This window comes from Vombatus ursinus, unplaced genomic scaffold (genome assembly GCF_900497805.2).
Source record: "Vombatus ursinus unplaced genomic scaffold, bare-nosed wombat genome assembly UNPS02015152.1, whole genome shotgun sequence".
Lineage (NCBI taxonomy): Eukaryota > Metazoa > Chordata > Mammalia > Diprotodontia > Vombatidae > Vombatus > Vombatus ursinus.
The window spans coordinates 1063997-1086366 of NW_020954930.1; the positions used below are offsets into that span (position 1 = coordinate 1063997).

At 43.2% G+C, this 22370-nt stretch overlaps 1 protein-coding gene across 1 annotated transcript in view; it reads right to left on the reverse strand.

Annotated features, from left to right (window-relative positions):
- The window catches only part of F9 (coagulation factor IX), a 46537-nt gene extending 26177 nt beyond the window's left edge, over window positions 1-20360 (reverse strand). The window contains exons 1-4 of the mRNA XM_027846401.1: window positions 20267-20360; window positions 12964-13127; window positions 11988-12012; window positions 6078-6191 (exon numbers count right to left, since the gene is read on the reverse strand). Of these exons, the coding sequence (XP_027702202.1) occupies window positions 6078-6191; window positions 11988-12012; window positions 12964-13127; window positions 20267-20333 (370 nt within the window). The 5' untranslated portion in view covers window positions 20334-20360. The remainder of the gene's footprint in view (window positions 1-6077; window positions 6192-11987; window positions 12013-12963; window positions 13128-20266) is intronic.
- Between the last annotated feature and the right edge of the window lie 2010 nt (window positions 20361-22370).

Consider the following 22370-nt stretch of genomic DNA (forward strand, 5'->3'; position numbering starts at 1 on the left):
CCTTTCTCTTGCTTCATTCTCCCATCTTTCTAGTTAGCCAATTCAATTCTACTCTGTCCTTTCTTCTCAAATTCCTTGCTTCTCTGTCCAGTCACCATTCATCCCTTGCCAAATCTCACCTTGGGACTGCTTCCATCATTCACCTCTTCTTTCTCCTGGTTCTCCTGCCTATCTGACTGCTCCTTCTCCATGTTCTTTGCTGGTTCATCATTCATATGGCACAACTGCACTGTGGGTGTCCCCCAAGGCCCCATCCTAGGCCACCTGTCCTTCTTTCCATTCTCTCTTTGGGTGACCTCCCTGTCTCCTATGGGTTTAATTGGCATCTCTATACAGATGATCCCAGATCTCTATATCCAGACCTGGTCTCATTTCTTCTTTGAGCTCCAGACCCACATCACCAATTACTTGTGGAACATTTCAAACTAGATGCCCCAGAGATATCTCAAGATCAACAGGTCCAAAACAGAGCTTCGTTATGTCTTTCCCAGATTCCATCCCTTTTTAGAACTTCTCTATTTCCCCACCATCTTTATAGTCTCCTAGGTTCTTAACCTCAGTTTCTTCCTTGATTCTTACTTTACTATCCCTTACCCCACATGTCCACTCAGTTACCAAACATCGCCATTTCTATCCCCAAACCATTTCTGAAACCCTACACTTGCTCTGCTAACACAGTGATCACCTTAATTCAAGCCCTCTCCAGTTATTGCAAGTCTTCTGATTGGTTTCCCTGCCTCAAGTCTCTCCCTACTCCAGTCTACCCTCCACAAGTGCTACCAAAATGATTTTTACTTAAGTGTAGATCTGACTTTATTACTCCCCTACTCTTTCAACTCCACTGGCTCCCTGTTACCTCTAAAATCAACTGTATGGTCCTTTAGCTTTTAAGTCCTTTCACATCCTGAGTTTCTACCTATACTTCTAACCTCTTTAGACATTCCCCTGCCTCCTCCAGCGCTCTTCACTCCAGCCCAACTGGTCTTCTTTCTATTCTTTATAAATAATACTTCATCTCCCACTGCCATGCCTTTGCAGTGGCTGTTCCCCTGCCTGGAATGCCCTGTCTCCTCTCCTCCACCTCACAGAATCCCTCTCTTCAAGACGTAGCTGAAAAATCCCTACATGAAGCCTTTCCTGGTCTCTTCAACTGTTAGTACCTTCCTTCCCAAACTACCATTTAAAAACTATTTTGTATTTCTATTTATTTTATATATACTTATATATGTACTCATTAGAATATAAGCTCTTTGCAAGTAGAGACTATTTCTTTCATTGTATTTGTAGCCCCAGAATTTAGCACACTGCCTGGCATATAGTAGACATTTATTCAATACTTTTTGGTTGGTTGAGTTATATAAACTTGGGCCAGTCTCTTTGCTGGTTTCTCAATTTCCTCCTCTGTAAACTGAGGCAGGTGGAGGAGAAGCTGTATCAGGCCCTTATCACAGACATTCTGTGATTCTAGAAGAGCTTACCCGTCATGGAGCACCCTCCCCTCCCCTCCTGCTAACACAAGATGCCTCTGCCCATTCCCACTTACTTACAACCAGCTTGATGATGGGGGAGGGGTTTATATTCCCCATTTCTACTCTCCGTCCATCTAGTCCTCATTCCTCCCTGACAATATCAACAGAAAGGCTTTCTGGACAATGAGGTCACCACAAAGTTCATTGTTGTTATTTATTTAGCAGAATTTGCCTAATTCCCAACTCTCATGCACTGCTATCCACTCCCCCACTCCTCACGAACCCCGACATGTAGAAAAGGCAGCACCATTTAGAAGAGTGGAAGTCTTCATATTTAACGTAGAAATGCCACATTTGAAAGAAATGTTAATTTGTCTCCATGTTATCAAATATCTACCCCTCTTAGCTGGTTGAGGAATTATGAGCTCTGTTTCTTTGAAGGGGGGGAGCAGCTAGGTGGTGATGCAGTGGATGGAGTGCTAGGCCTGGAGTCAGGAAGATGAATCTTCCTGAGCTCAAATCTGGCCTCAGATACATACTAGTTGTGTGACCTTGGGCAAGTCACTTCACCCTGTTTGCCTCAGTTTCCTTATCTGTAAAATGAGCTGGAGAAGGAAATGGCAAAAACTCCAGGATCTTTGCCAGGAAAACACTAATTGGGGTCATGAAGAGTTGGACACATGATTGAAACGACTGAACAAAATGGACACCCGTGAAAGGGAGGTGGGGGTGGGGGTGCAGGAAAGACCACATAATAGCAGCAGACACTAGACTGGTTGAATCCTGGCTCTGCTACCGGCTAGCTGTGAGACCTTGACCCTGAACTGAGCTGGGCCTTAGTTACCTTGATTGCAAAATGAAGGGGCTGGACTAGAACCCAGTCTCTAGGTGATTTCTAATGTCCTTTCCAAGTCATGACCCTCTGATTTGGGGGCAAGTCACTTTCCCACTTGGAGGATCTGAGAGATGAGGAGCCTGGATTTCCTCCATGAAAGGGTTCATACAGATTATCTCTTAGGTCCCTTCCAACCCTCAGCGTTTGTAGTTCTGTGGGTCTGCTGGCCAGGGTACAGCAGTGATCTCAGTGCCTCCTCGAATTTTCCTCTGCAGAAGGGGAGCAGAGGCCCAGGGGAAGATGGGAAAGGAAAGCTCGAGAAAGTTTTTTTAAAAAAAAGAGTTATCCGTATCATCCATTGCCCCAGCCTAATCTCCTTCCTGCCTGAGATAAGTTTGATAAAAATATATTTATTTCTATGCTTCTGTGGAGCCAGTAGATTTTTTTTATTATTATTTTGTTAAAAATACTATACAGACTGGGAAGAGACTAGTGCTAGAAGAGGCCCTAGAGCCAGCTTCTTCATTATACAGATGAGGAAACTGAAGCCCAGAGATGGGAAGGGATTTGCTCCCTTTGAGTGCCTTTACAAAACCTCCAACCAGGAGTGAGGGACTCAAGACGAAGAAAAAGACATATGTTTTCAGATATGCTCAAAGTGGCAATTTGTTTTACTTGACTATATGTTGCAAGAGTTTTTTAAATTTGTTTGTTTTTTAGTTAAGATTGAGGGTAGAGGGCGAGGCATCCCCTTCCCCCAAGAGGAAGCAAAAGGAAAGCAGGTCATTAAAGCATTTAAAAAAATGCCAAGAAGGAGAACAGAAGGCCAGAAAGAATCATAAACAAGCAGGATGGCTCTCAAAATTACATGTTGAATTTATTCTATATTTAAAAAGAAAAACCAGCTGTATACCCCAATGATTCATAGTTTCATGTACAGTTCAACTTCGGGTAAGGAAATGATTATTTCACTTGCTGTTTGCTAAAAGTTCAGAACAAAAACATCAAATTTTGAAGTAAAAAAAAATTAAAATTAAAACCCTCGGAATTTGTAACTTGCTGAGCTGAGAACAGGCCCTGAGTCAGGCTAGAAATCCCTGTGCCACTGAGCCCAGGGCAGCTACAGGCCCCAGGACAGCCTGCAATTACGCTGGCTTTTCCCTTGAGCCCCCAAAGTTTTTTTTGGAGACGATAAAGTCTTTTACGAATATTTAATGCTAGGGACCAGTTTCAATTACGCTTTCTTTATTGAATGCGTAATTGGGTTATTCCCTCAGCTCCCAGGCTTTCATTATTTAAGCTGATAATAAGTAACTACTTCAAAGATTTCTTCTTGTTTCTACCTTAAGGGGAGCCGCATTAGGCTGGGTCATTCTAGAGCAGGAATGAGTGCATTTCAGGTGAATGCTGCTAGCTAGAACTCGAAATGATTGAGCTCCACCCCCCCAACCGTTCTCTGCCTCCCCAATAAATAAATAAATAACTGAAAGACTCGAATCTGTTTTCTATCACTGCAGAATTTAGCAACTCTTAATGCTGAAAGAATGGGGTCCAAGCTGGGATTCAGAGCACCAATGTCAGGGGCTCAGCCAACTGGCCTTCCCTGTTCCTCATCTCTTCTCCCTCCTCTTCCCTTTGCCTAATGTTGTCTGCCTTTTCATCTGGGGGCAAGGGAGGGCATGTTGTGAAGAGAGACAATCTTCAGGTCATACTTCCATTCTGGACGGATCTCTTGACACCTTTATGGTTGACTGTGGCTCCGGGTTTGGTTCTACTTTCCACATAAGCAAGAGTCACCTCCATGTCTGCGTCCCTTTGATTACCTTGCTCTTTTTAGCTTGTGGGGCTTCTTATGTCTGCTCATCTCAGGCCTACGAATTGTGTGGTATTCTATTGGAGCCATGAGGCCTGTGATGTTATACATCCACCATGCCCAGGTCCTTTCTCTTTCTTCTATTTGATTTTTGGAGAAGAAAAAGAATTGTTTATGAGCGCTAGATTCCTTCCACAAGCATAATCCCAGCTTCATCTGGAGATGGTAAACACTGAGCTGAGGAACTTGTGGTTTTGGTTGGACTGGCCCATCACCCAAAGCTTAGGAAATAGCTTTTCAGGATAGAATTAGCATTGAGGTTGGGGGTAGGAGGTGGTTGGGTTGTTGATAATAATCATAGGATCTTAGGATCTGGGTATGGAGTTGGAAGGGATCTCAGAGGCCATGTAGTTCAATTCCTCATTTTACAGTTGAGGAAACTGAGGTTCAGGCTGGGGAAGTGACTTGTCCAGGGTCTTATAGTTATTAAGCATCTGAGGTGAGATAGGAACCTCAGTTTTATAATTCCAGAGGCAAGATGCCGTATACATAAATATGTTGGTGAAATATAGATGACTAGATTGATTTTGTCCATGAAAAGATTAGGCAAAATGGTTTGGTGAGGAAGACTTGGATTGTATAAGGGAGTGGGTACTGGTCCACCTACTTGGAATTCAGATATGAGTCTCCCTGGTTTGATGTGACCGTAGCCAACTGGATGGGGGAGTGGTGGTCATGAAATTTTTGTCTGAAAAAGTAGTTCCCCTTGGCACTTTCTATGACTCCAGGAGGGCATGATTAAAGCTTGTTAAGAATCTATCCAATGCTCTGCTCTTGGTAGAGAAGGACCTCCAGAAGGATCCAGTCAAATGGAAACTCTTTGAAGGCAGAAATGTTCATCACTGTTGTCTTGTATTCCCAGCACCTTTTACAGTGCCTCGTACAGAGTAAGCATATCATAAATTCTGGTAGAATTGAATTGACTTGTATATAAGCTTCTTGAGGGCGTGACTGATTATCACTTTTTTTTGTGAGGCAATCGGGGTTAAGTGACTTCCTCAAGGTCACACAGCCAATAAGTGTCAAGTGTCTGAGGCTGGATTTGAACTTGGGTCTTCCTGACTCCAAGGCCAGAGCTCTATCCACTGTCCCACCTAGCTGCCCCTACTTATCGCTTTTGTCTTTGCATGCTTAGAACCACGGAGAAGTGCATGATGGTCAACAATAAACAGTAGTATATCTAGCAAGGAATTACACAGGACAACATTATAAAGGATGTCGTCCAAGAAGTATATGAGAGAATAAGAAGATGGCAAGAGTGGACCACCTTGGGGCTCCATCAATATCTTTATGATGTAAAGAGAATGCAAAGAAAGTCCCTTGGCAGGTTGAGTATTCTCTCACCCCTTCCTCTGATGGTGAACTTATGGGAAGACATTGAGAAGAATAAGGCATGATGGGAAGGTATGGATGAGTTGCAATTTGCTTCTTTGGAGGAAATGCTTGCTTTGAAGAGATCGATACATTGGAGTATTATCATCTTCACAGTGCCTTGTGCATAGTAGGTACTTAATAGATGTCTGTTGAATTGAGTAGAACTGAATTGACAAGTCCAATTCCTCCAAGGCCATCTCAACAGCCAATAATCAGTAGTTTCCCTCTTCTGTCCTGTGGTTTGGCTGGAGAGGCAGCCTGCAGGCAATTAGAGGGCTAGGTTTCTTTGTCACTTCCAATGTTACCTTTCTGGCCTAGGTATAGCCTCTGAGTCATTGTGTATCCCCATAATGACAATGTGGTTCTAGGCCTCATAGCAATTACAAATGTATCTGATGTTTTAGAAAGCAGAAAGTAAACATCGTGAAAAAAATTAAACATCTTGAGAATGAAAATACTGTATTTGCCCATTTTGTTTGTTAAGCAATTTTTCAACAGGAATCAATTCTGGACAGTATTGACTTACCTAATTCACAGTTCTTTCCTTCATACCCCCTTGGGCACCAGCACTCATAGGCATTGATTTCGTCCTTGCACACACCTCCATTTAAGCAGGGATTGGACTCACACTGATTGCCATCTTTGAGATAGAAAGAATAACATACTGAATTAGCTGAGAAGCTACCCACAGAACCCGCTTCTGCCCCTCAGAATCCCAAGTACAGAGAAGAGAGGAGCCTGTATTCACCATCAAGGCAGAACTACTGCTTTGAAATATAAGCTAGTTGCTCTTAGGCATTAATGATCTTGATATTTTTGGAGCTTCTAGGAGAATTCCTTGAGGAATGAAGGGTAGCCTAGTGTGGTGAGAAAAGCACTGGATTTGGACTGTACATATCCTGAGGATAAGAGTAGAATGTTAGCAGTGGGATACTTCAGTAACTGACACTCTCCCAAGGGTAGCCACCAGCTCTTCTTACAAGTTCTCTGGTTCACAAGGCTTTATTTACACTATAAAAGACACAGAAAGGACTTGTATTCGAGCCCATGGAGAATCAAGACCTCTTCTTCCATACACATGCATACATAACTAAACCTCCCTCTAGTGTTCTGAGTCTGAGTCCAGTGCTGTTTCTTTTATACAGTGTTGCTTATCTTATAGAGATTGTTCATTCACCTACAGTACTTTTACCTAGACCTTCAAGTATTAGCCAGATTGCTTGGGACTTTAGGGTTTTGCAATTAATATAAGGATGTAGGTAGTGGAAAGGATAAGAAAGAATGAAGGCAGTAGAGAAAAGGTAATGACAAGAAATCTAGTTTACTAGAGCTTTTTTCCATATTCTTCTACTGAAGTCCTCTTCTGATGCCTCATCCTAGCATGGAGGTGGTTAGGCCTGAGTCCTTGAAGACTATGCTAGGGGAACACAATCTCTGGCAGCTGCTACCAAGCCAGGAAGTCTTTGAATATATATGTCTGTCTAATAAAGAACCACCCTGGCTAAGGGCAGGGCAGTTCATCAGCATAGAGGTAGCTACCTACTCTTCCATTCCTCAAAATTAAGAATCCTTACCCTTTCTCCCCTTCCTTTCAGTCACTGAACATGATTCCCACTGTTAGGCAGGCTGACCGCTTTACTTATGCTCTCAATCCCAATACCCCCTACTTTCTCTAGGACACTGCTCTAGCACCCATCTCTCCTTCATGCATATTTAATCTTTTCCTTTCCACTGGCTCTTTCCTGTCAATCTATAATCATGTAGTCCTAAATAAAAATATTCCTCTGGCCCTTCTATTTCATCCAGCTACTGTCTCATCTTTTTTTTCCTATTTACTGCTAAATGTCTATACTCATTGCCCCCAACTCATCAAACCATTGCAAAGTGGCTACTATGTCCACCATTATTCTGAGTGCTCTCTTTAAGGTCACCAATGATCTAATAGTTAAATCCTGTGGTCTTTGTTTGGTTCCATCCTCCTTGATCTCTCTTCAGCATTTTTCACTGTTAACCATTCCTCCCACTGACTCCTTTCTCCTCCCTTGGTCTCTGAGACATCTCATTCTCCTGGTTCTGCATTTGCTTCTCCAACTATTTTTTTTGGTAACTTTCATTAGGTCCTTGTTTTCTATTTCAAATATAGCTGGTCCTTAAAGGTTTACCTTCAGCTCTCATTTCTCTCCACATTCTCTCCTTTGGCAATTTCATCCGCTCCCATGGCATTACCTACCACCCCTTAGTTGGGAATTTCTAAACTGGTCTCTAGCCCTGCCCTTTCTTCTGCACTCCAAACCCCAAATTCCAAATGCCTATAGCCTTCTTTATGAAGATGTCTCAGCAACATCTCAAACTTCTTATGTCCCAAACTAAGCTCATTATCTTTCCTTCTAAGCCCACTCTTCCTTATGGCTCTATTATTTTTGTCTCTAGCACTCCTGTATGTGTAGTCTCCCATGGCCAAAACCTTGGGTTAATCTTTGGGTCTTCCTTCACCATTATTTTTTGTATCATCAGTTACTGGGTGCTATAGATTTCCTCTCCCTAATGCTGTCCCCCAAGCACCTCTCTCTGCCTTCTCTTTCCTATTCCCATTGCTGTCACCCTCATCATGACCTGCCTGTACTATTGTCACTCTTTTAGATATTATAGGATTATAGAATCATAGCTTTACTCCTGGAAGGGACCTTGGAGGATATCTTGTCCAACCTCCTCATTTTACAGATGAGGAAATTGATTTAGATCCAGAGCTGGAAAGGACCTGAGAATTCATCTTATCTAACCCCTTCACTAAGGATGTGAAGGGACTTACCCAGAACTTGTCACATAGGATCATAGGCCTAGAGCTGGAAGGGACCTCAGATATCATCTAGTCCAACTCTGTCATTTTACTGATGAGAACCCTGAGGCATAGACAGTTGAAGTGATTTACCCAAGGACTTCTCCTTCCAATCTCCCTTTTATATCACTGCCAGAATAGTTATTCTTTCGCATTGATCTGTTTGTGTTACTCTGCTGAAAAATCTTCAACGGCTCCCTATTTTCTGCTAAGAAAAATTCAAACTTATGCCTGGAGTTCAAGGGCTTCTCTACTCTGATACCACCCTGCCTTTCCCACCCTATTTCATGTTGCTCCCCCCACCCCATTCACCCTGTGCTCTTAACCCATACTTTACTTTTTACCTCTATGCCTTTTTCCCACTATGGCTCCCAATGCTGTGCTGGTTATATCACTGTTGCCGAGCGGCCTTCCCTGCTACAAATGTTTGCCCCATCTCTGTGGACCCAACACAGGGACTATCATTCCTTCCTCAGGGGAAAACTACTCACCCCAATTATGTGACCACATTGCTCTGTGCTGCTTGTCCCAGCACATGTTTGTCCAAATACTCTAATTTCTTTCGATTGCAACGAGAGCAACAACAAAAGAAGGTAGAACTGGTTTATGTTCTCGGCAATGTTGGGCACTTGTTTCCAAACAAACTCTGCTAGCACTTTCTATTATGGGCTGACTCCTCTGAATTATTGAGGATGTTGCAGTGAAGGGCCTGGGCTTTGAGCCAGCTATGCAGCCACTCGTTGGCTGAAACAGGGCCTGGCAACCAGTGGCACTTCATCTGCACTTCAGTCTTCCCTTAGGGGCTTGTTGGGGTTTGCTGGGGGGTTAGGCAGAGCTAAAGGTTAAGAGGGGTCAAAGAAGACAGGCCGATAGCTCATGCCACAGGAGACGTTCATCTTGAGAGCTGCTAAGTTGATCTTTATTGAACAACTATGTTTGGATAAACAGTCATGGAATCAGAGATGGGCAGAGGTGGAAAGGACCTTGGAGATCAGCTTGCCCAGTCGCGTCATCTTACAGAGAAGGAAAGCGAGCTGCTGATGGGGTGGGAGACAGCTAATATGTAATGGGAATGGGGAATAGACTTGTGTTTACACTGATAAAGGGAACTCCCAGGTGAGGAAACTCCCTCTACAACCTGTGCTGAAACTTAGAGTCTTGGCCAGTTGGCTGAGGGCACTGAGAGATTAAATGATTTGCTTAGAATCAGCAGCCAGTATGTTTCAGAGGTAGTCCCTGAACTCAGTTCTTTCTGGCTCTCTACTCACTGTACTATGTTGCCTCTGTAATAGGGATAAAGATAGGGACTGAACCTGTGGTTTCATTGGCTTAGGGAACTCCCAATGTGAAATATCCCTCCATGAATAAAGATAAGTAACTAACTTAAAGTCTTAGAGAGTCAGACCTGGCGGCAATGAGGGTTTGGTCATATGGCCAATGTGTGTCAAAGACAGAATCTGAACCCAAATCTTCTTTCCAGTTGCCAAGCACTTTGTATATATTATCTCCTTCGATCCTCACCACAACTTTGGGAGGTGATTCATAGATTGTTCCTGAGTGGGGTGGGGACAGGGCATGTAGTAACTAGAGTGCTGGGCTTGGGGGTGCCAACATCTGAGTTCAGATTTAATCTCTGGCACTTAATACTTGGGTGACCATGGACAGGTTACTTTATCTTCTCTGGTCCTCAGCTTCTTCATCTGTCAAATGGAGGTAATGCCTGTAGTAGCTACCCCACAGGATTGTGGTGAAGTGCCAGTACTGTGTGTTATTAGGTGTACTTGGTAAGCTACAAAGCACTATGCAAAAATCAGCTATTGTTAAGTTGCAGCCCCATTTTACAGAAGAACAGACTGAGTCTGAAAAAGGTTCAGTGACTTCCCCAAGGTCACACAGCTGGTCAGTATCTGAGGCAGGACTCAAGGTCCCAGCCTGCCAACTATACTGCAAGATTACACTGCTAATTAATTGGTAGCTGAACTGGAGCTAGAATCCTGGCCTCTCATCTTCTTATTGGTGACTCTAGTGAAGTGAAGAGGCAACTGAGGTACAGAGACCTTAAGTAACCAGCTCAAAGTCCAGCGATTCCTAGGTGTGTGCCTAAGGCAGGACGGAGGAGGTAAAGTCCTGGAGGCTTTGAATTTGAGTGTAGGCCTGGGCTTCCCTTGGTGGTAGTGAAAGAAAAGGGAAAGACCATACCCATAGAAGAGTAATAACAATAGTAATAATAGCCATTGAAATGCAAAGCACTGTCTAAACCAGGGGTGGGGAACCTTCGGCCTCCAGGCCACATGTGGCCCTCTAGGTCCTCAAGTGTGGCCCTTTGACCCAATCCAAACTTCACAGAACAATGAGGAAGGTTCCCCCCCACCCCAGCCTAAACTAAACTATTTTGTTTGGTCTTCCCAATAACCCTGTGAAGTTTGCACTATAATTTATCTCCATTTTATAGCTGAAGAAACTGGCTGACAGATTAAGTGACTTGCTCAGTTCATAGAGCTAGTAAATATCAGAGGTAACTTTCGAACTCAGGTCTTGGGGACTCAAAGGTCTAACTCCCTTTTCTTGACTCCACCTAGCTACTGTGCCTCTACAAGAGGTTTGACCTGCTTCTTCAAGGAAAACTTCCCAACATTCAGAATCAAGCCTCTCCCCCTCTCCTGCATTTTCTCTGTCTGCTTCCCATGCCTGGAATGCTCTCCCTCCTCAACTCAGCCTCCCAGCTTCCTTTAAGTCCCAGCTAATGCCCCACCTTTTAGGGCCTTCCTGGTATTGATTATTTTCTATTTATCTTGTCTTTAGCTTCTTTGTACAGTTTGCATATGGTTTCTCTCAATAGATGGTGAGGCCCTGGAGGGTGGGGACTGCCTTTTGCCTTTCTTTGTATCTTCAGGGCTTAGCACAGTGCCTGGCACTTAGTTTAGTCAAGTCTGACTCTTTGAGCCCCCATTTGGGGTTTTCTTGGCAAAGATACTGGAGTAGTTTGCCATTTTCTTCTCTAGCTCATTTTACAGACGAAAAAACTGAGGCAAACAGAGTTAATTTGCCCAGAATCACACAGCTACTAAGTGTCTGAGGTCAAATTTGAACTCAGGTCTTCCTGATTCTAGGACCAGCACTCTATCCACTGAGCCATCTAGCTGCTCACATAGCAGGCATTTAATAAAAGCTTATTGACTGATTGTAGTGCTGGCAAATGGGACAAGAGATTACAACATCTAGCTTGTGACGTCCGTTCCCTCCCCCATCCCCTGCTTTTCGCCCAGGTTATAACAATGCCCATGAGAGGAGGTGGCAAGGCTGGAGTTAAGAAAACATGAAACTTCAGACTTAAAAGTGCTGGGTGTGACGTCTAGCTTCCCCACTTTCTAACTGTGTGACCCCCCTCTCTAAGTTCAGCTTCCTCATCTGTAAAAGAGGCTAATATAACCAGGATCAAGTGAAGTGTCTCTGTCCCAGCAGAAGTAAGACCGCCCAGAAGGGCCTCATCCTCAAAACCTGGGTCATAGCATGAATGAGGATGATGGTTCAGCATCCCTTTTGACAGATACCATTTACATATGTCACATTTGTTTATAGTGAGATGAAATTGATACTTACCCACATATTGCTTCCAAAATTCAGTCTATGAAGAAAAGAGAAAGCAATAGAAGAAAATGAATGGTGATGCTATTTATGTCTTTACATATTTAAAACAACTTTTATTGATGCCTTTGGTTTTTAAATTGCATTCATTTCTGGATACAGTCCTCAAATGGAATGGATCCCTCCCTTGTAATAAAGCAAATCATTTAAGCAAAATGATTCCTGATAGAGTGACCATGTCTGATAACATGTAATTCTAACCTTGGAATTGGAGGTAAGGAAGATAAGCTGGAGCTAGCTTATACCAGATCTTGAGAATAGACTCTTAAATTTATACCTTGGAAATCATCAAACACTACAGATCAGGGCTTGATTTGTTTTGTCGATTTTTTAAGCTCAAGAAAGTGGAGAAAATGTTTCTAATGAGATTAAATGTAAAAGTATGCCAAGCATACATTTTTTTTCAGAGAATCTGGTTGTTAAACACTTACCAGCATAGCCCTGGTGAAGTAGATTTCACTGTCTGCTCTTTGAGATCATGATCTCAAAGGTGAATTTTTTAAAAATGGTTTAAAATATAATCATCTGTCTTATATCCTAAGAAATCAATCACATTCAAAATTCATCATATTTTATCACCTACATTGCCCAGCTATGTGGTTATTAAACTGTTCTCCTACCCTTCACTTGTACAGATTTGTGCTTTCCTCAATAGGGTACTCCTTTCTCCAACATAGATCGGAACCCCTTCCGTTAAGTTGTTTTTGTGAGTTGTTGTGATCCTACCCTCCAGCCCTTCATTTGTGCGCCAACCATACAGCAAGGAGTCTCTTTCTCTCTCCATACTTTACTAGGTTTCTTCTTCTGAAGCCTTTCCACTTTGCTGGGACCCACCAGGGCTCAAATTCTACTGGCAGAGCCTTTGAGAACCTTGGAACAACTGCATACCATAATGAAGAATGGGAAGAAGATGCTAGTGGGAAATACTTACCGTCTTTTCTGTGTTTTCAAAAACTTCTCGGGCCTCTTCAAAACTACATTTTTCTTCTTTGCATTCTCTTTCAAGGTTTCCTTGAACAAATTCTTCCAGTTTACCTGAATTATACCTCTTTGGTCGACTAAGAATCTTGGAGGCATTTTCGTGGTCAAGAAAAACTGAAATTAAAGTCAATAAACATACTATAAGCATAAGGTCAGGAAAGATTAGTCCACAGAATGACTATTTTCAGTCCAGATGTGCCCCAAGGTAATTTGTCATCAGAGCCCAGGATGAGGGCCTTCCCATGGGAAACTTATAGACCCATTTTTGGGGAATTTAAATTTAATTTTTCTTTTAACCAGGGCCTTTATGATACTAAAAGATCAGTAGACTTTCCTTTTTGGTCTGGGGTTAAAAGGAAATCCTTAAATTAGAACTCATCAGATCCTTGCTAATCACCTTGAGGCAATCCAGTGAGTTGCAGTCAGTCACTGTGCCAACACTGAGGATGCAAAGAAAGGCAAAAGATGATACTTTTGCTCAAAGATCTTATAAGCTAGTAGGAGAGACGATGCGCAAACAATTATGTCCAGACAGGCTATGGATAGGATAAATAGGAAATATCCAACAGAGGGAAGACATTAGAATGAAGGGGGATTGGGAAAGATTTCTTATGGAAAATGAGATTTTAGCTGAGACTTGGAGGAAGCCAGGAAGATAGAGATGAGGAGAGAGAACATTCCAGGCCTGTCTAATGAAAATCCTGAGTCTAAAGATGGAGCATATTGTTGGAGCATCAGCAAAGAGGCCAATGTTACTGGAAAGAAGTGTATATGGGGGGGTAGAAGGTGTCAGAAGTCTGGAAAGGTTCCAATAGGCTTTGAATGCCAAAGAGATTTTTTTTTAATATTTGATCCTGGAAGTGATGGGAAGCCACTGGAGTTTGGGGACAGGGACAACCTGGTCAGACCTCAGATTTAGGAAGATCACTTTGTCCTTTTCCGAAAGCAGTGGCCCAAATGGTTTGGCCATGCAGCCCCGAAATGACAGGTACTTGGTGAAGTTTTAGCTGCAGATCAGCCCCTTGTCACTCTGGCCAATGCCTTTGGGTGGAAAAGGTTCCCTGCATCCAGATACCCTGAGTACTCCTCCAGGCTTCAACAACTATTTATATTTTGATGACTTTGGAGGGTTGAGCTCCCTTTGGTCTTAGTTAAGGAACTCGAACAGATGTTGAGACATTGAGGCACAAAGATTTCTTGGCTGTGGGTGCTATTGCTACAGAGCCAGACTGTGATCTTCTTAGTAAATGGAATGCATGAGTTGCTGTGGCTGAAACCATTCATTATCTACTGGTCAGTCCTCTGGGGATAGGCCTCAGTGAGGGTGGATTGGGCCTCTTCCCAATTCATCCTTCATGCAGTTACCTAACTGATATTTCACTAACACAGATCTGACCATACTACTTCCACACTCAGCAAACATTTGTAGCTCCCTTTTGCTGTTAGGATAAAGTAAAAATTCCTCTGGTTGGCATTTAAAGCCCTTCACAGTCTGGCTCCAACCCATCTTTCCAGAACCTTACTCCAGAATCTTATTCCTGTTCACATGATGATGTTTGTTTTAGCCAAGCTGGATTACTTGTTGTTCCTCACTGACTCCACCTCATCTCCCACCTCCCTGCCTTTGCACAGGCTTTATCCTTGCCTGAAATGATCTCTCTTCTCATCTCTACCTCTTGGAATCTTTTCTCCCACAATTAATTTGTTGTATTTTGCATTATTCTGTAATGGCTTATGTGTGGATGTCTTGATTTCTCCCTAGGAGAATGTCAGCTTCCTGAGGGGAGAGACTGTTTTCTTTTTCTCTCCCCCCACCCAGTACCTTGCAAGGTGCCTGGTACATAGTAGGTGCTTAATAAATGCTTGTGGAATTGATTTGATCCCCAAATGAAAGACATATAGTCCACTGGCATCCCTGGGATCATACTGGAAGCCTTTTCAGAATGGCAAACCCAAGCTTATTCTCTACTTTGAGAAGCCAGCCCCCTCCCCCAACACATCCCAGTGAAGCATCAGAGAAGGACTGTACCCAGAGAGGACGTGGATAGTTTAAAATTCATATAATTAACATCTTGAACTCTAGAAGATGCCTGGAGGTGAGACTCTAGTTCTTCAAGAGAATAAAGCACCTGAAAAGGCTAGTAGCCCATCAGGCGAACTTTCCAAGGCATTTGGGGGATTCCTTATATGAACTCTAGCCGTTGTCACAATTCACAAAGTGGGGCAGTTGATCTGTAGAAGAGGAAGGAAGTTGCCTCTTACAATAGCCCAAAGGAGGGTAGCGGGTATCTCTCCCTCCCAAGGCTGCCTGGAAGAAGATGAAAGCAGGGAGAGCCTGGGCTTCTGGCCTCATTTTAGTCTGGCTCGTTGGGAATTGAGCCGTATGTTTTAGAATGTAGGAGAATGTGAGTGCTAGATGATGCCTTGTTGGGGTGGAAATGGAAGCTCTGCGGTTTCATTACCTGAGTGGCTCTCCCTCAGTATCTCTGTTGGTGTTTTCTATGTGCTTGCTGTATACCTCTCTGGGGAAAAGATGGTATTGTTGTACATTGGGATATAAGATGCTTGAGGTCTTAGGCACAAAAATCCACCAGAGTCTGGCTAGTGAAAACTCTGCCCAGGAATCTCAGCGACAGCTGCATCTTTGACATCACCAGCGTCCCTTCCTATTCTTTTGGGCAGGCCAATGTCCGAGGTTGTGGGACCCTTACTACCATAAGTGCAGTTTGTACATCTCTCAGAATAAAATGTGGTGATTAGGCTTACTGTATCAATTTCAACATTTCAATTTGATGCAGCGATATTTAAATCTAACATCCACAGAAATAGAAGCTTAATCAGTCGTTCATAGAAAAGAAGGTATCATAGAATAATACAATGCTGTAGCTGGAAGGTATTGCAAAGGTCACCTTGTCTTAACTACTACCTTGCGCATGAATTGCCTTTACAAAATCCTCAGCAACTGGCCTGCTCTTGAAGCTCTCCAGTGACAGGGAACTCTCTACCTCACAAGATTTTTGTTCAGTCATCTCAGTTGTGTCTGAGTCTCTGTGACCGCATTTAGGGTTTCCTTGCCAAGGATGCTAGAGTAGTTTGCCATTTCCTTCAGCTCATTTTTACAGATAAGAAAACTGAGGCAAATGGGGTGAAATGACTTGCCCAGGGTCATACAGCTAGTCTTCCCAACTCCAGACGTGGCACTCTATTCACTGTGCCAACTAGCTGCCCTATCTCAACAATATTTGTTCCATTTTGAATGGCTAAGGTATTTCATTGATATACTGGACTGACATCCACTTCTCTAGAATTTCCATCCCTTTGCCCTACTTCTGCCAACCAGAATAAGTGTAATAATACCTTTATTAATAAATGTAATTCCTTGTAAGACAATCCTCAGTAATCTTTGATTACAATTTTCATGACTCTTGGAACAGCTAGGTGGTACTACAGTGGATAGATCACCAGGCCTGGAGTAAGGAAGCCCTGAATTCAAATCTAGCTGTGTGACCCTGGGCAAGTCACTTCACCCTATTTGCCTCAGTTTCCTCATCTATAAAATGAGCTGGAGAAGGAAATGGCAAACCCCTCCAGTATCTTTGCCAAGGAAACCTCACATTGAGTCACAAAGAGTCATATACCACTGAAAAATGACTGAACAACCACCATGACTCTTAGTTTTCTTTTCTCCAGACTAAACAACCCCAGTTTTACTGACTCCCATTGTCTCTTCTTCCTCCCTTTCTACTCATTTTATTGATCCCCAGAAACCCTCCATTTAACTGAAACTTTGCTTCTAAGATTACCTGCTAAATATGACTGCCCTTCCCCAAGCCCTTCTATTCTTGACCTCTCTACAACTTTTTATCCTGTTAACCACTTCCTTCTTCCTGTTGTCCCTTGGGTTTTATGACACTACTTCTCTTTCCTGATTCTTCTCTTATTTGTCTGCCCCTTCCTTCTCAATCTCTTTTCCTGGATTATCAACCACATCCCATCTACCACTGTCCATGTCCCCAAGGCTTTATGTTGGGCTCCCTTCTTCACCTTCATCATCATCATCTTCCTCTTCTTTCTCCCCTCTCCGCCCATAAACTCTCATTAGTTCAGCAATCTTTTCTATTGAGGTGGCTTCTGAAGTTCCTTATCCAGCCCTAATCTCTCTCCTCATCACTTATCCATCATCATCAGCTGACTACTAGACAGTTCCACCTGAAGACATCTCGCACTCAGCCCAACTAAAATGTAACTCATTGTTTTCCCCCTTAAACCTGCCTCTTCTCCAAACATCCCCGTTTCTGTTAAGGGTACCACAGTCCTTCCAGTCACCATCCTCAAGTCTTGGCTCTCTTCCATCCATTTCCAATTAGTTGCACAGTCGTGTCTAGTCTACCTTCACAACATCTTTCTCATTCCTCCCCTTCGATCCAGCTTAGATTTAGTTCTCTTCACTTTTAACCTAGACTGATGCAATAGCCTTTTATGTGGATTACCATTTTCACCCTTTCCTTTCACCAATCCATCCTCGGCATAGCTACTAAAATCATCTTGCTAAGCCACAAATCTGAATATGCTGCTCCCCTAATTAAACATCTTTGGTCACTCCCTCCTTTCTCTAGGGTAAAATACAAATTCCTTAGCATAATACTTAAAGCCCTCCTTGGAGAATCCAGCGTATTGTTCCAGACTTCCCTTTTTCCCTTTTCTTGAACTCCGTGTTCCAGCCTCACCTGCTAACGTCCGCAAAGTTGGCATTTTGTCTCCACCACCAGACTAAACCCCACAGTCTGTTACTCAAGGAGAATCACATATAAAAATAAGAGATATACAGAGAATAAAAATAAGAGGCTGAAAAAATGAATACTCATTCGGTAAGTCTATTGTCCCCAACCTTCGTGTCTTTGCGTTGGCTAGCCCAGAAGCCTGGAAGGCATTCACTCCTCATCTGTCTCCACTTCTTAGACTCCCTAGCTTCCTTCAGTTGAGCGTCCACTCAACTGCCCCCTCCTCTAGGAAGCCTTCCATGATTCCCCCTGTTGTTAGTACCATCTCCCTTCTCAAACTATCCGACACTTATTAATATGCAACCAGGTAGTATCCCTTAGTAGTATGTAAGCCCCTTGAAGGCAAGGACTGATTTTCATCTTGTCTTTTTCTCTCTAGTGCCTGGTGGAAAAGAGTGATGGATTAAAATTAGAAGACCTGGGCTAGAATCCTGGCTCCCTTACCTGCTGTGTGTGGTAGGAATGTTATTCAAGTCACTTCCCCTCTCTAGGCCTCAGTTTCCACATCTATAAAATGAGGGGCTTGAACTAGAAGCCCCATAAGGTTCCCTCTAGCACTAAGTTGCTGAAATGAAATAGATGCTTAATAGTTTTTTTTTTCTTTTGGCTAGGCAATGGGTTTAAGTGACTTGCCCAGGGTCACACAGCTAGTTAGTGTCAAGTGTCTGAGGCCCAATTTGAACTCAGGTCCTCCTGAATCCAGGGTTGGTGCTCTATCCACGGTGCCACCTAGCTGCCCTTAATAATTGTTTTTTGAATGGGATTGACTCCAAGCCTGTGGTCCTTTCCACCAAGTTCTTGAATAATACAACTTCAATTCTCTTCCTTAAGGTCTTGAGTACCCTGCCCTGGACATACTTCAGCTTGTCAATGTCGTGGTGAAAATATAGTCCAACTCCTAAGTAAGTTCTCAGGCTCGCTTCCCTCCCCTAGAGATCTCGATTGAGTACAAAGAGTCCTAAAATATCAACTCCAAGAGCTTAGAGACAAATAAAAACCCTTTCTTTCTGGCTGTGACAGTGGCGATAGGATTTGCTGATAAATCCCAATGTTCTAATGAAAAATTAAATGGCCAAACTGCAACCTGCAAACTTCAACTGAAAAAGATAGATCCTTAAAATAGTAGCAGGCAATTAGACCTTGCCGAGCTGTTCGCCTTTCAAATACCTTGGCTAACTTTGAAAGGTGGAGAGGTTTGTCCGTAAACAGTAGATAGCAAGTTGGCATGGTGGCTCTGGCTTCACCTGGCTGTTTGGAAAGGACAGTGTAGGAGAAACACCGTGGCCTAGTGATAGATGGCTTGCTGGGCTTGGAGTCAGGAAGAACTGGTTCCAATCTCGCTTCTGACACTTACTAGTTGTGGGATCTTGAGCAAGTCTTTCTACCTCTGACCCTTGGTTTCCTCATCTGTAAGGTTCAGTTCAATTCAACACATATTTGTCAAACTATCTACAACGTACCAGGTGCTTTGCTAGGCACTGGGGATACAAAGACAAAAACACAGTGGTCTCTGCCCTTTACTGGAGGAAAACAGCTGGTATTCAGATAAGTAAAGTAAAATAAATCCATAATAGGGGAAGGGGGATTGGAAAAGGAGGTGGCAAACCACTCCAATATCTTTGCCCCAAAAAAACCAAAAACCCAAATGGGGTCATGAAGAGTCAGACACATTGAAAAATGTCCGAACAACAAAACAATCCTATTCTATTCAGGAGATGACAGGTATTGTATTGTATTGTATTGTAAGCTCCTTGAAGGCAAGGATTTTCCCTAGCATTTAGCACAGTGCCTGGCACAGTAGTAGGTGATTAATACTTGTTTATTGAATTGAATTAATGAAGGTAAGGGGCATCTTGTTTCCAAGGCCCAAGCCTAACCAAAAGAGAGAGTCTACATGGGCCTAGTGTAAAGAGTATTAGACCTGAAGTCTGGAGTCCTAAGGCAAGTCTCAGAATCCTGGAATGTTTGAGCTGGAAGGAGCCTTAGAGATCACCTAATCTAACCCCCTTATTTGACAAAGGTAGAAACTGAGGCCCAGAGAGGAAATGGGAGTTACCTAAGGTCATACAAGAAGGCAGTGACAAAGCTAGGACTCGACCCCAGGAATTCTGACTTCCAATCTAATACTCTTTCTACTACACCCTGACCTCCCCCTCCCTGGGCCTCAGTTTCTATGTCTGTCACTTAATAGACTTTGGCTAGATGATTTTTAAGGCCTACTCTAGCTTAAGCAATCCATGAAATGTATAGCATCTAAGAGAATCATGAAATTTTCTGGATGATCAGAATTGATATAAATGAATGAATAACAGAGCCCTTTCAACAAGAGAAGCTAGAACCTACCAAGCCATGTGTGACCTCAGTGGATTTTTAGTCTCATTGGCTGACTCTGGCATCCTAACCAAATAGCAGGAAGGACCCCTAGCTGTTCATTTATACCTGTGGCCAAAAGAAATTGAACAAGACACTAACCTGTGCCTTCAGCACCAAAAAGATATCCTGAACAGCAAATGATCAGGAGGAGCGGTAAGTCAGTCATGTTCAGACAGGAGCACACAACCTTTGCTTGTTGATTATGCAAGTAAGGAAGCTGAAAGATGGTTCCAAAGTGCAGATTAAGATGTATTTGCTTCTGGTAAATAGTTAAAACTGCTGGACCCTGGGATTTGGCCCCTAGCCTGTTAAGGTAGAGGGGGAAGGATGGCCAGTGGCCATCTTGGACTTCCTGGCTTTGTTGCTATTCTCTGGGGAACACCAAGAGGATGTGGGGATTATAGAGCTGAGGAGGAAGCATCATGGGTCATGAACCTCCATGTTCCTACAGGTTTCCCCTCTGAACCCTGCCACAGCCTGAAGCCAGATCCAGGCTAATCACTGGGCCAGAGGTATGATCTGGGGTGTTCTGGAAGCCCCATTGAAGTACCTGGGATTTCACCATTAGCAGCTCATTCTTTGTACTCAGCATTATCCTCTACTTGTGAGGGCTCCCACATTTGACATAATTTTCCTGTCAAGTACTTTACTTTTTTTTTCTTTAAATAGTATTTTATTTTTTTCCCCAATTACATATCAAGAAAATTTTTAGCATTCATTTTTATAAGACTTTGATTTCAGAATTTTTCTCCCTCCTTACCTCCCCTCCCCTTTTCTGAAAATGGTAGGCAGTTTGATATAGTTTATACATGTGCTGTCACGTAAAACATATTTCCACATTCATCACAGTTGTGGAAGAAGAAGCAGATCACAAAGGGAAAAAAAAAACACGAGAAAGAATAAAGTAAATGAAAAAAATCGAGTACTTTCCTATCCATTGTCTATCTGGTTCTCACCACTCTCCTGTGAGGTGAGTTAGGTTGCCCACACATTATTTTGTCCAACCTCCTCTCTTTACTTAAGGGGGAATGGAGGCCAGAAACAGCAAAGGACTTGCTCAATATCACACAGATAGTTAGTGGCAGAGGCAGGTTTCTGGACTCCCAGCCAAGTATGCTGTTCTACTATAGTCCAAAGCCTTCCAGAAAGAGATGACTACCCCTATCTGACAGATGAGGAAACTGAGGCTTGGGGAAGTTGAAATTGTCCAGGGTCAAATAGCTGGTAGATGCCACTCTGATGGGGCAGTGTGATGAAAGCATCAGTTCCACCCTTCCTTCCTGTCCACCCTCCAAACATTTTCTTTACAGTCCAAACATATGACCCTGGGAAGTCCCTTCTAGCTTTAAATGACAATGACAAAGTATAGATTTGGACACTGAGGACCTGGGTTCAGATTTCACTTTGACTCTACCCATGTGACCTTGGGCAAATCACTTCAACTCTGTGGGCCTCAATTTCTTTCTCTGTCAGATAAGGGCGTTGGATTAGAAGACTTCTAAGGTATCTTTCTTCGTTTTCTAAATCTGGAATCCTGTGATAGTCAATAAATTATTAGGTGCTTTAGTGGATCAATGGTCTTCTCAGTGGGGGCAACAGCTTCAACTGATGTCAAGTGCCCTGGACTGCAGTGAGCAGATCCAGGGCTCTTTCCATGGCAGCCATGCTCAGGGGGGTGGGAGGGGAAATGCCTGGCTTGCGGCTGGCAGGGCCCCCATCCCTAAGTGTGTGGGCAAACCTCCTCATTGGTTCATAGGTGTATTTGCTCCCTGCTTAAGGCTGGGCCAGCTGAGCTGTTTCTCAAGGGCACCGAGAGATACTCAATGTTCCCCTGCCTCCAAGTCAAGCAGGAGAGTTTGCTGATAAAGGCCAATGCACCTGAAGAGATGGAAAAGTGGATAGAGGGTGCCAATACAAACAACACGAGTAAGATACGACTCAAATTTGTTTAATAGCATTTTGAAAGTGACGGAATGTTTTCTGACTTCCTGTGGAGGATTGACTGCTATATCTGCCCTCCACCCCCCCATACAGATCAGGTGACCAGCATCTATTAAGCACCTACTATGTTCCAGGCACTGCCCTATATGCTGGGAATACAAAATGAAAACCAACCTTGCCCTTAAGGATCTTGTAATCTAGCCAGAGGAGACAACGTGTGTGTGTGTGTGTGTGTGTGTGTGTGTGTGTGTGTGTGTGTGTG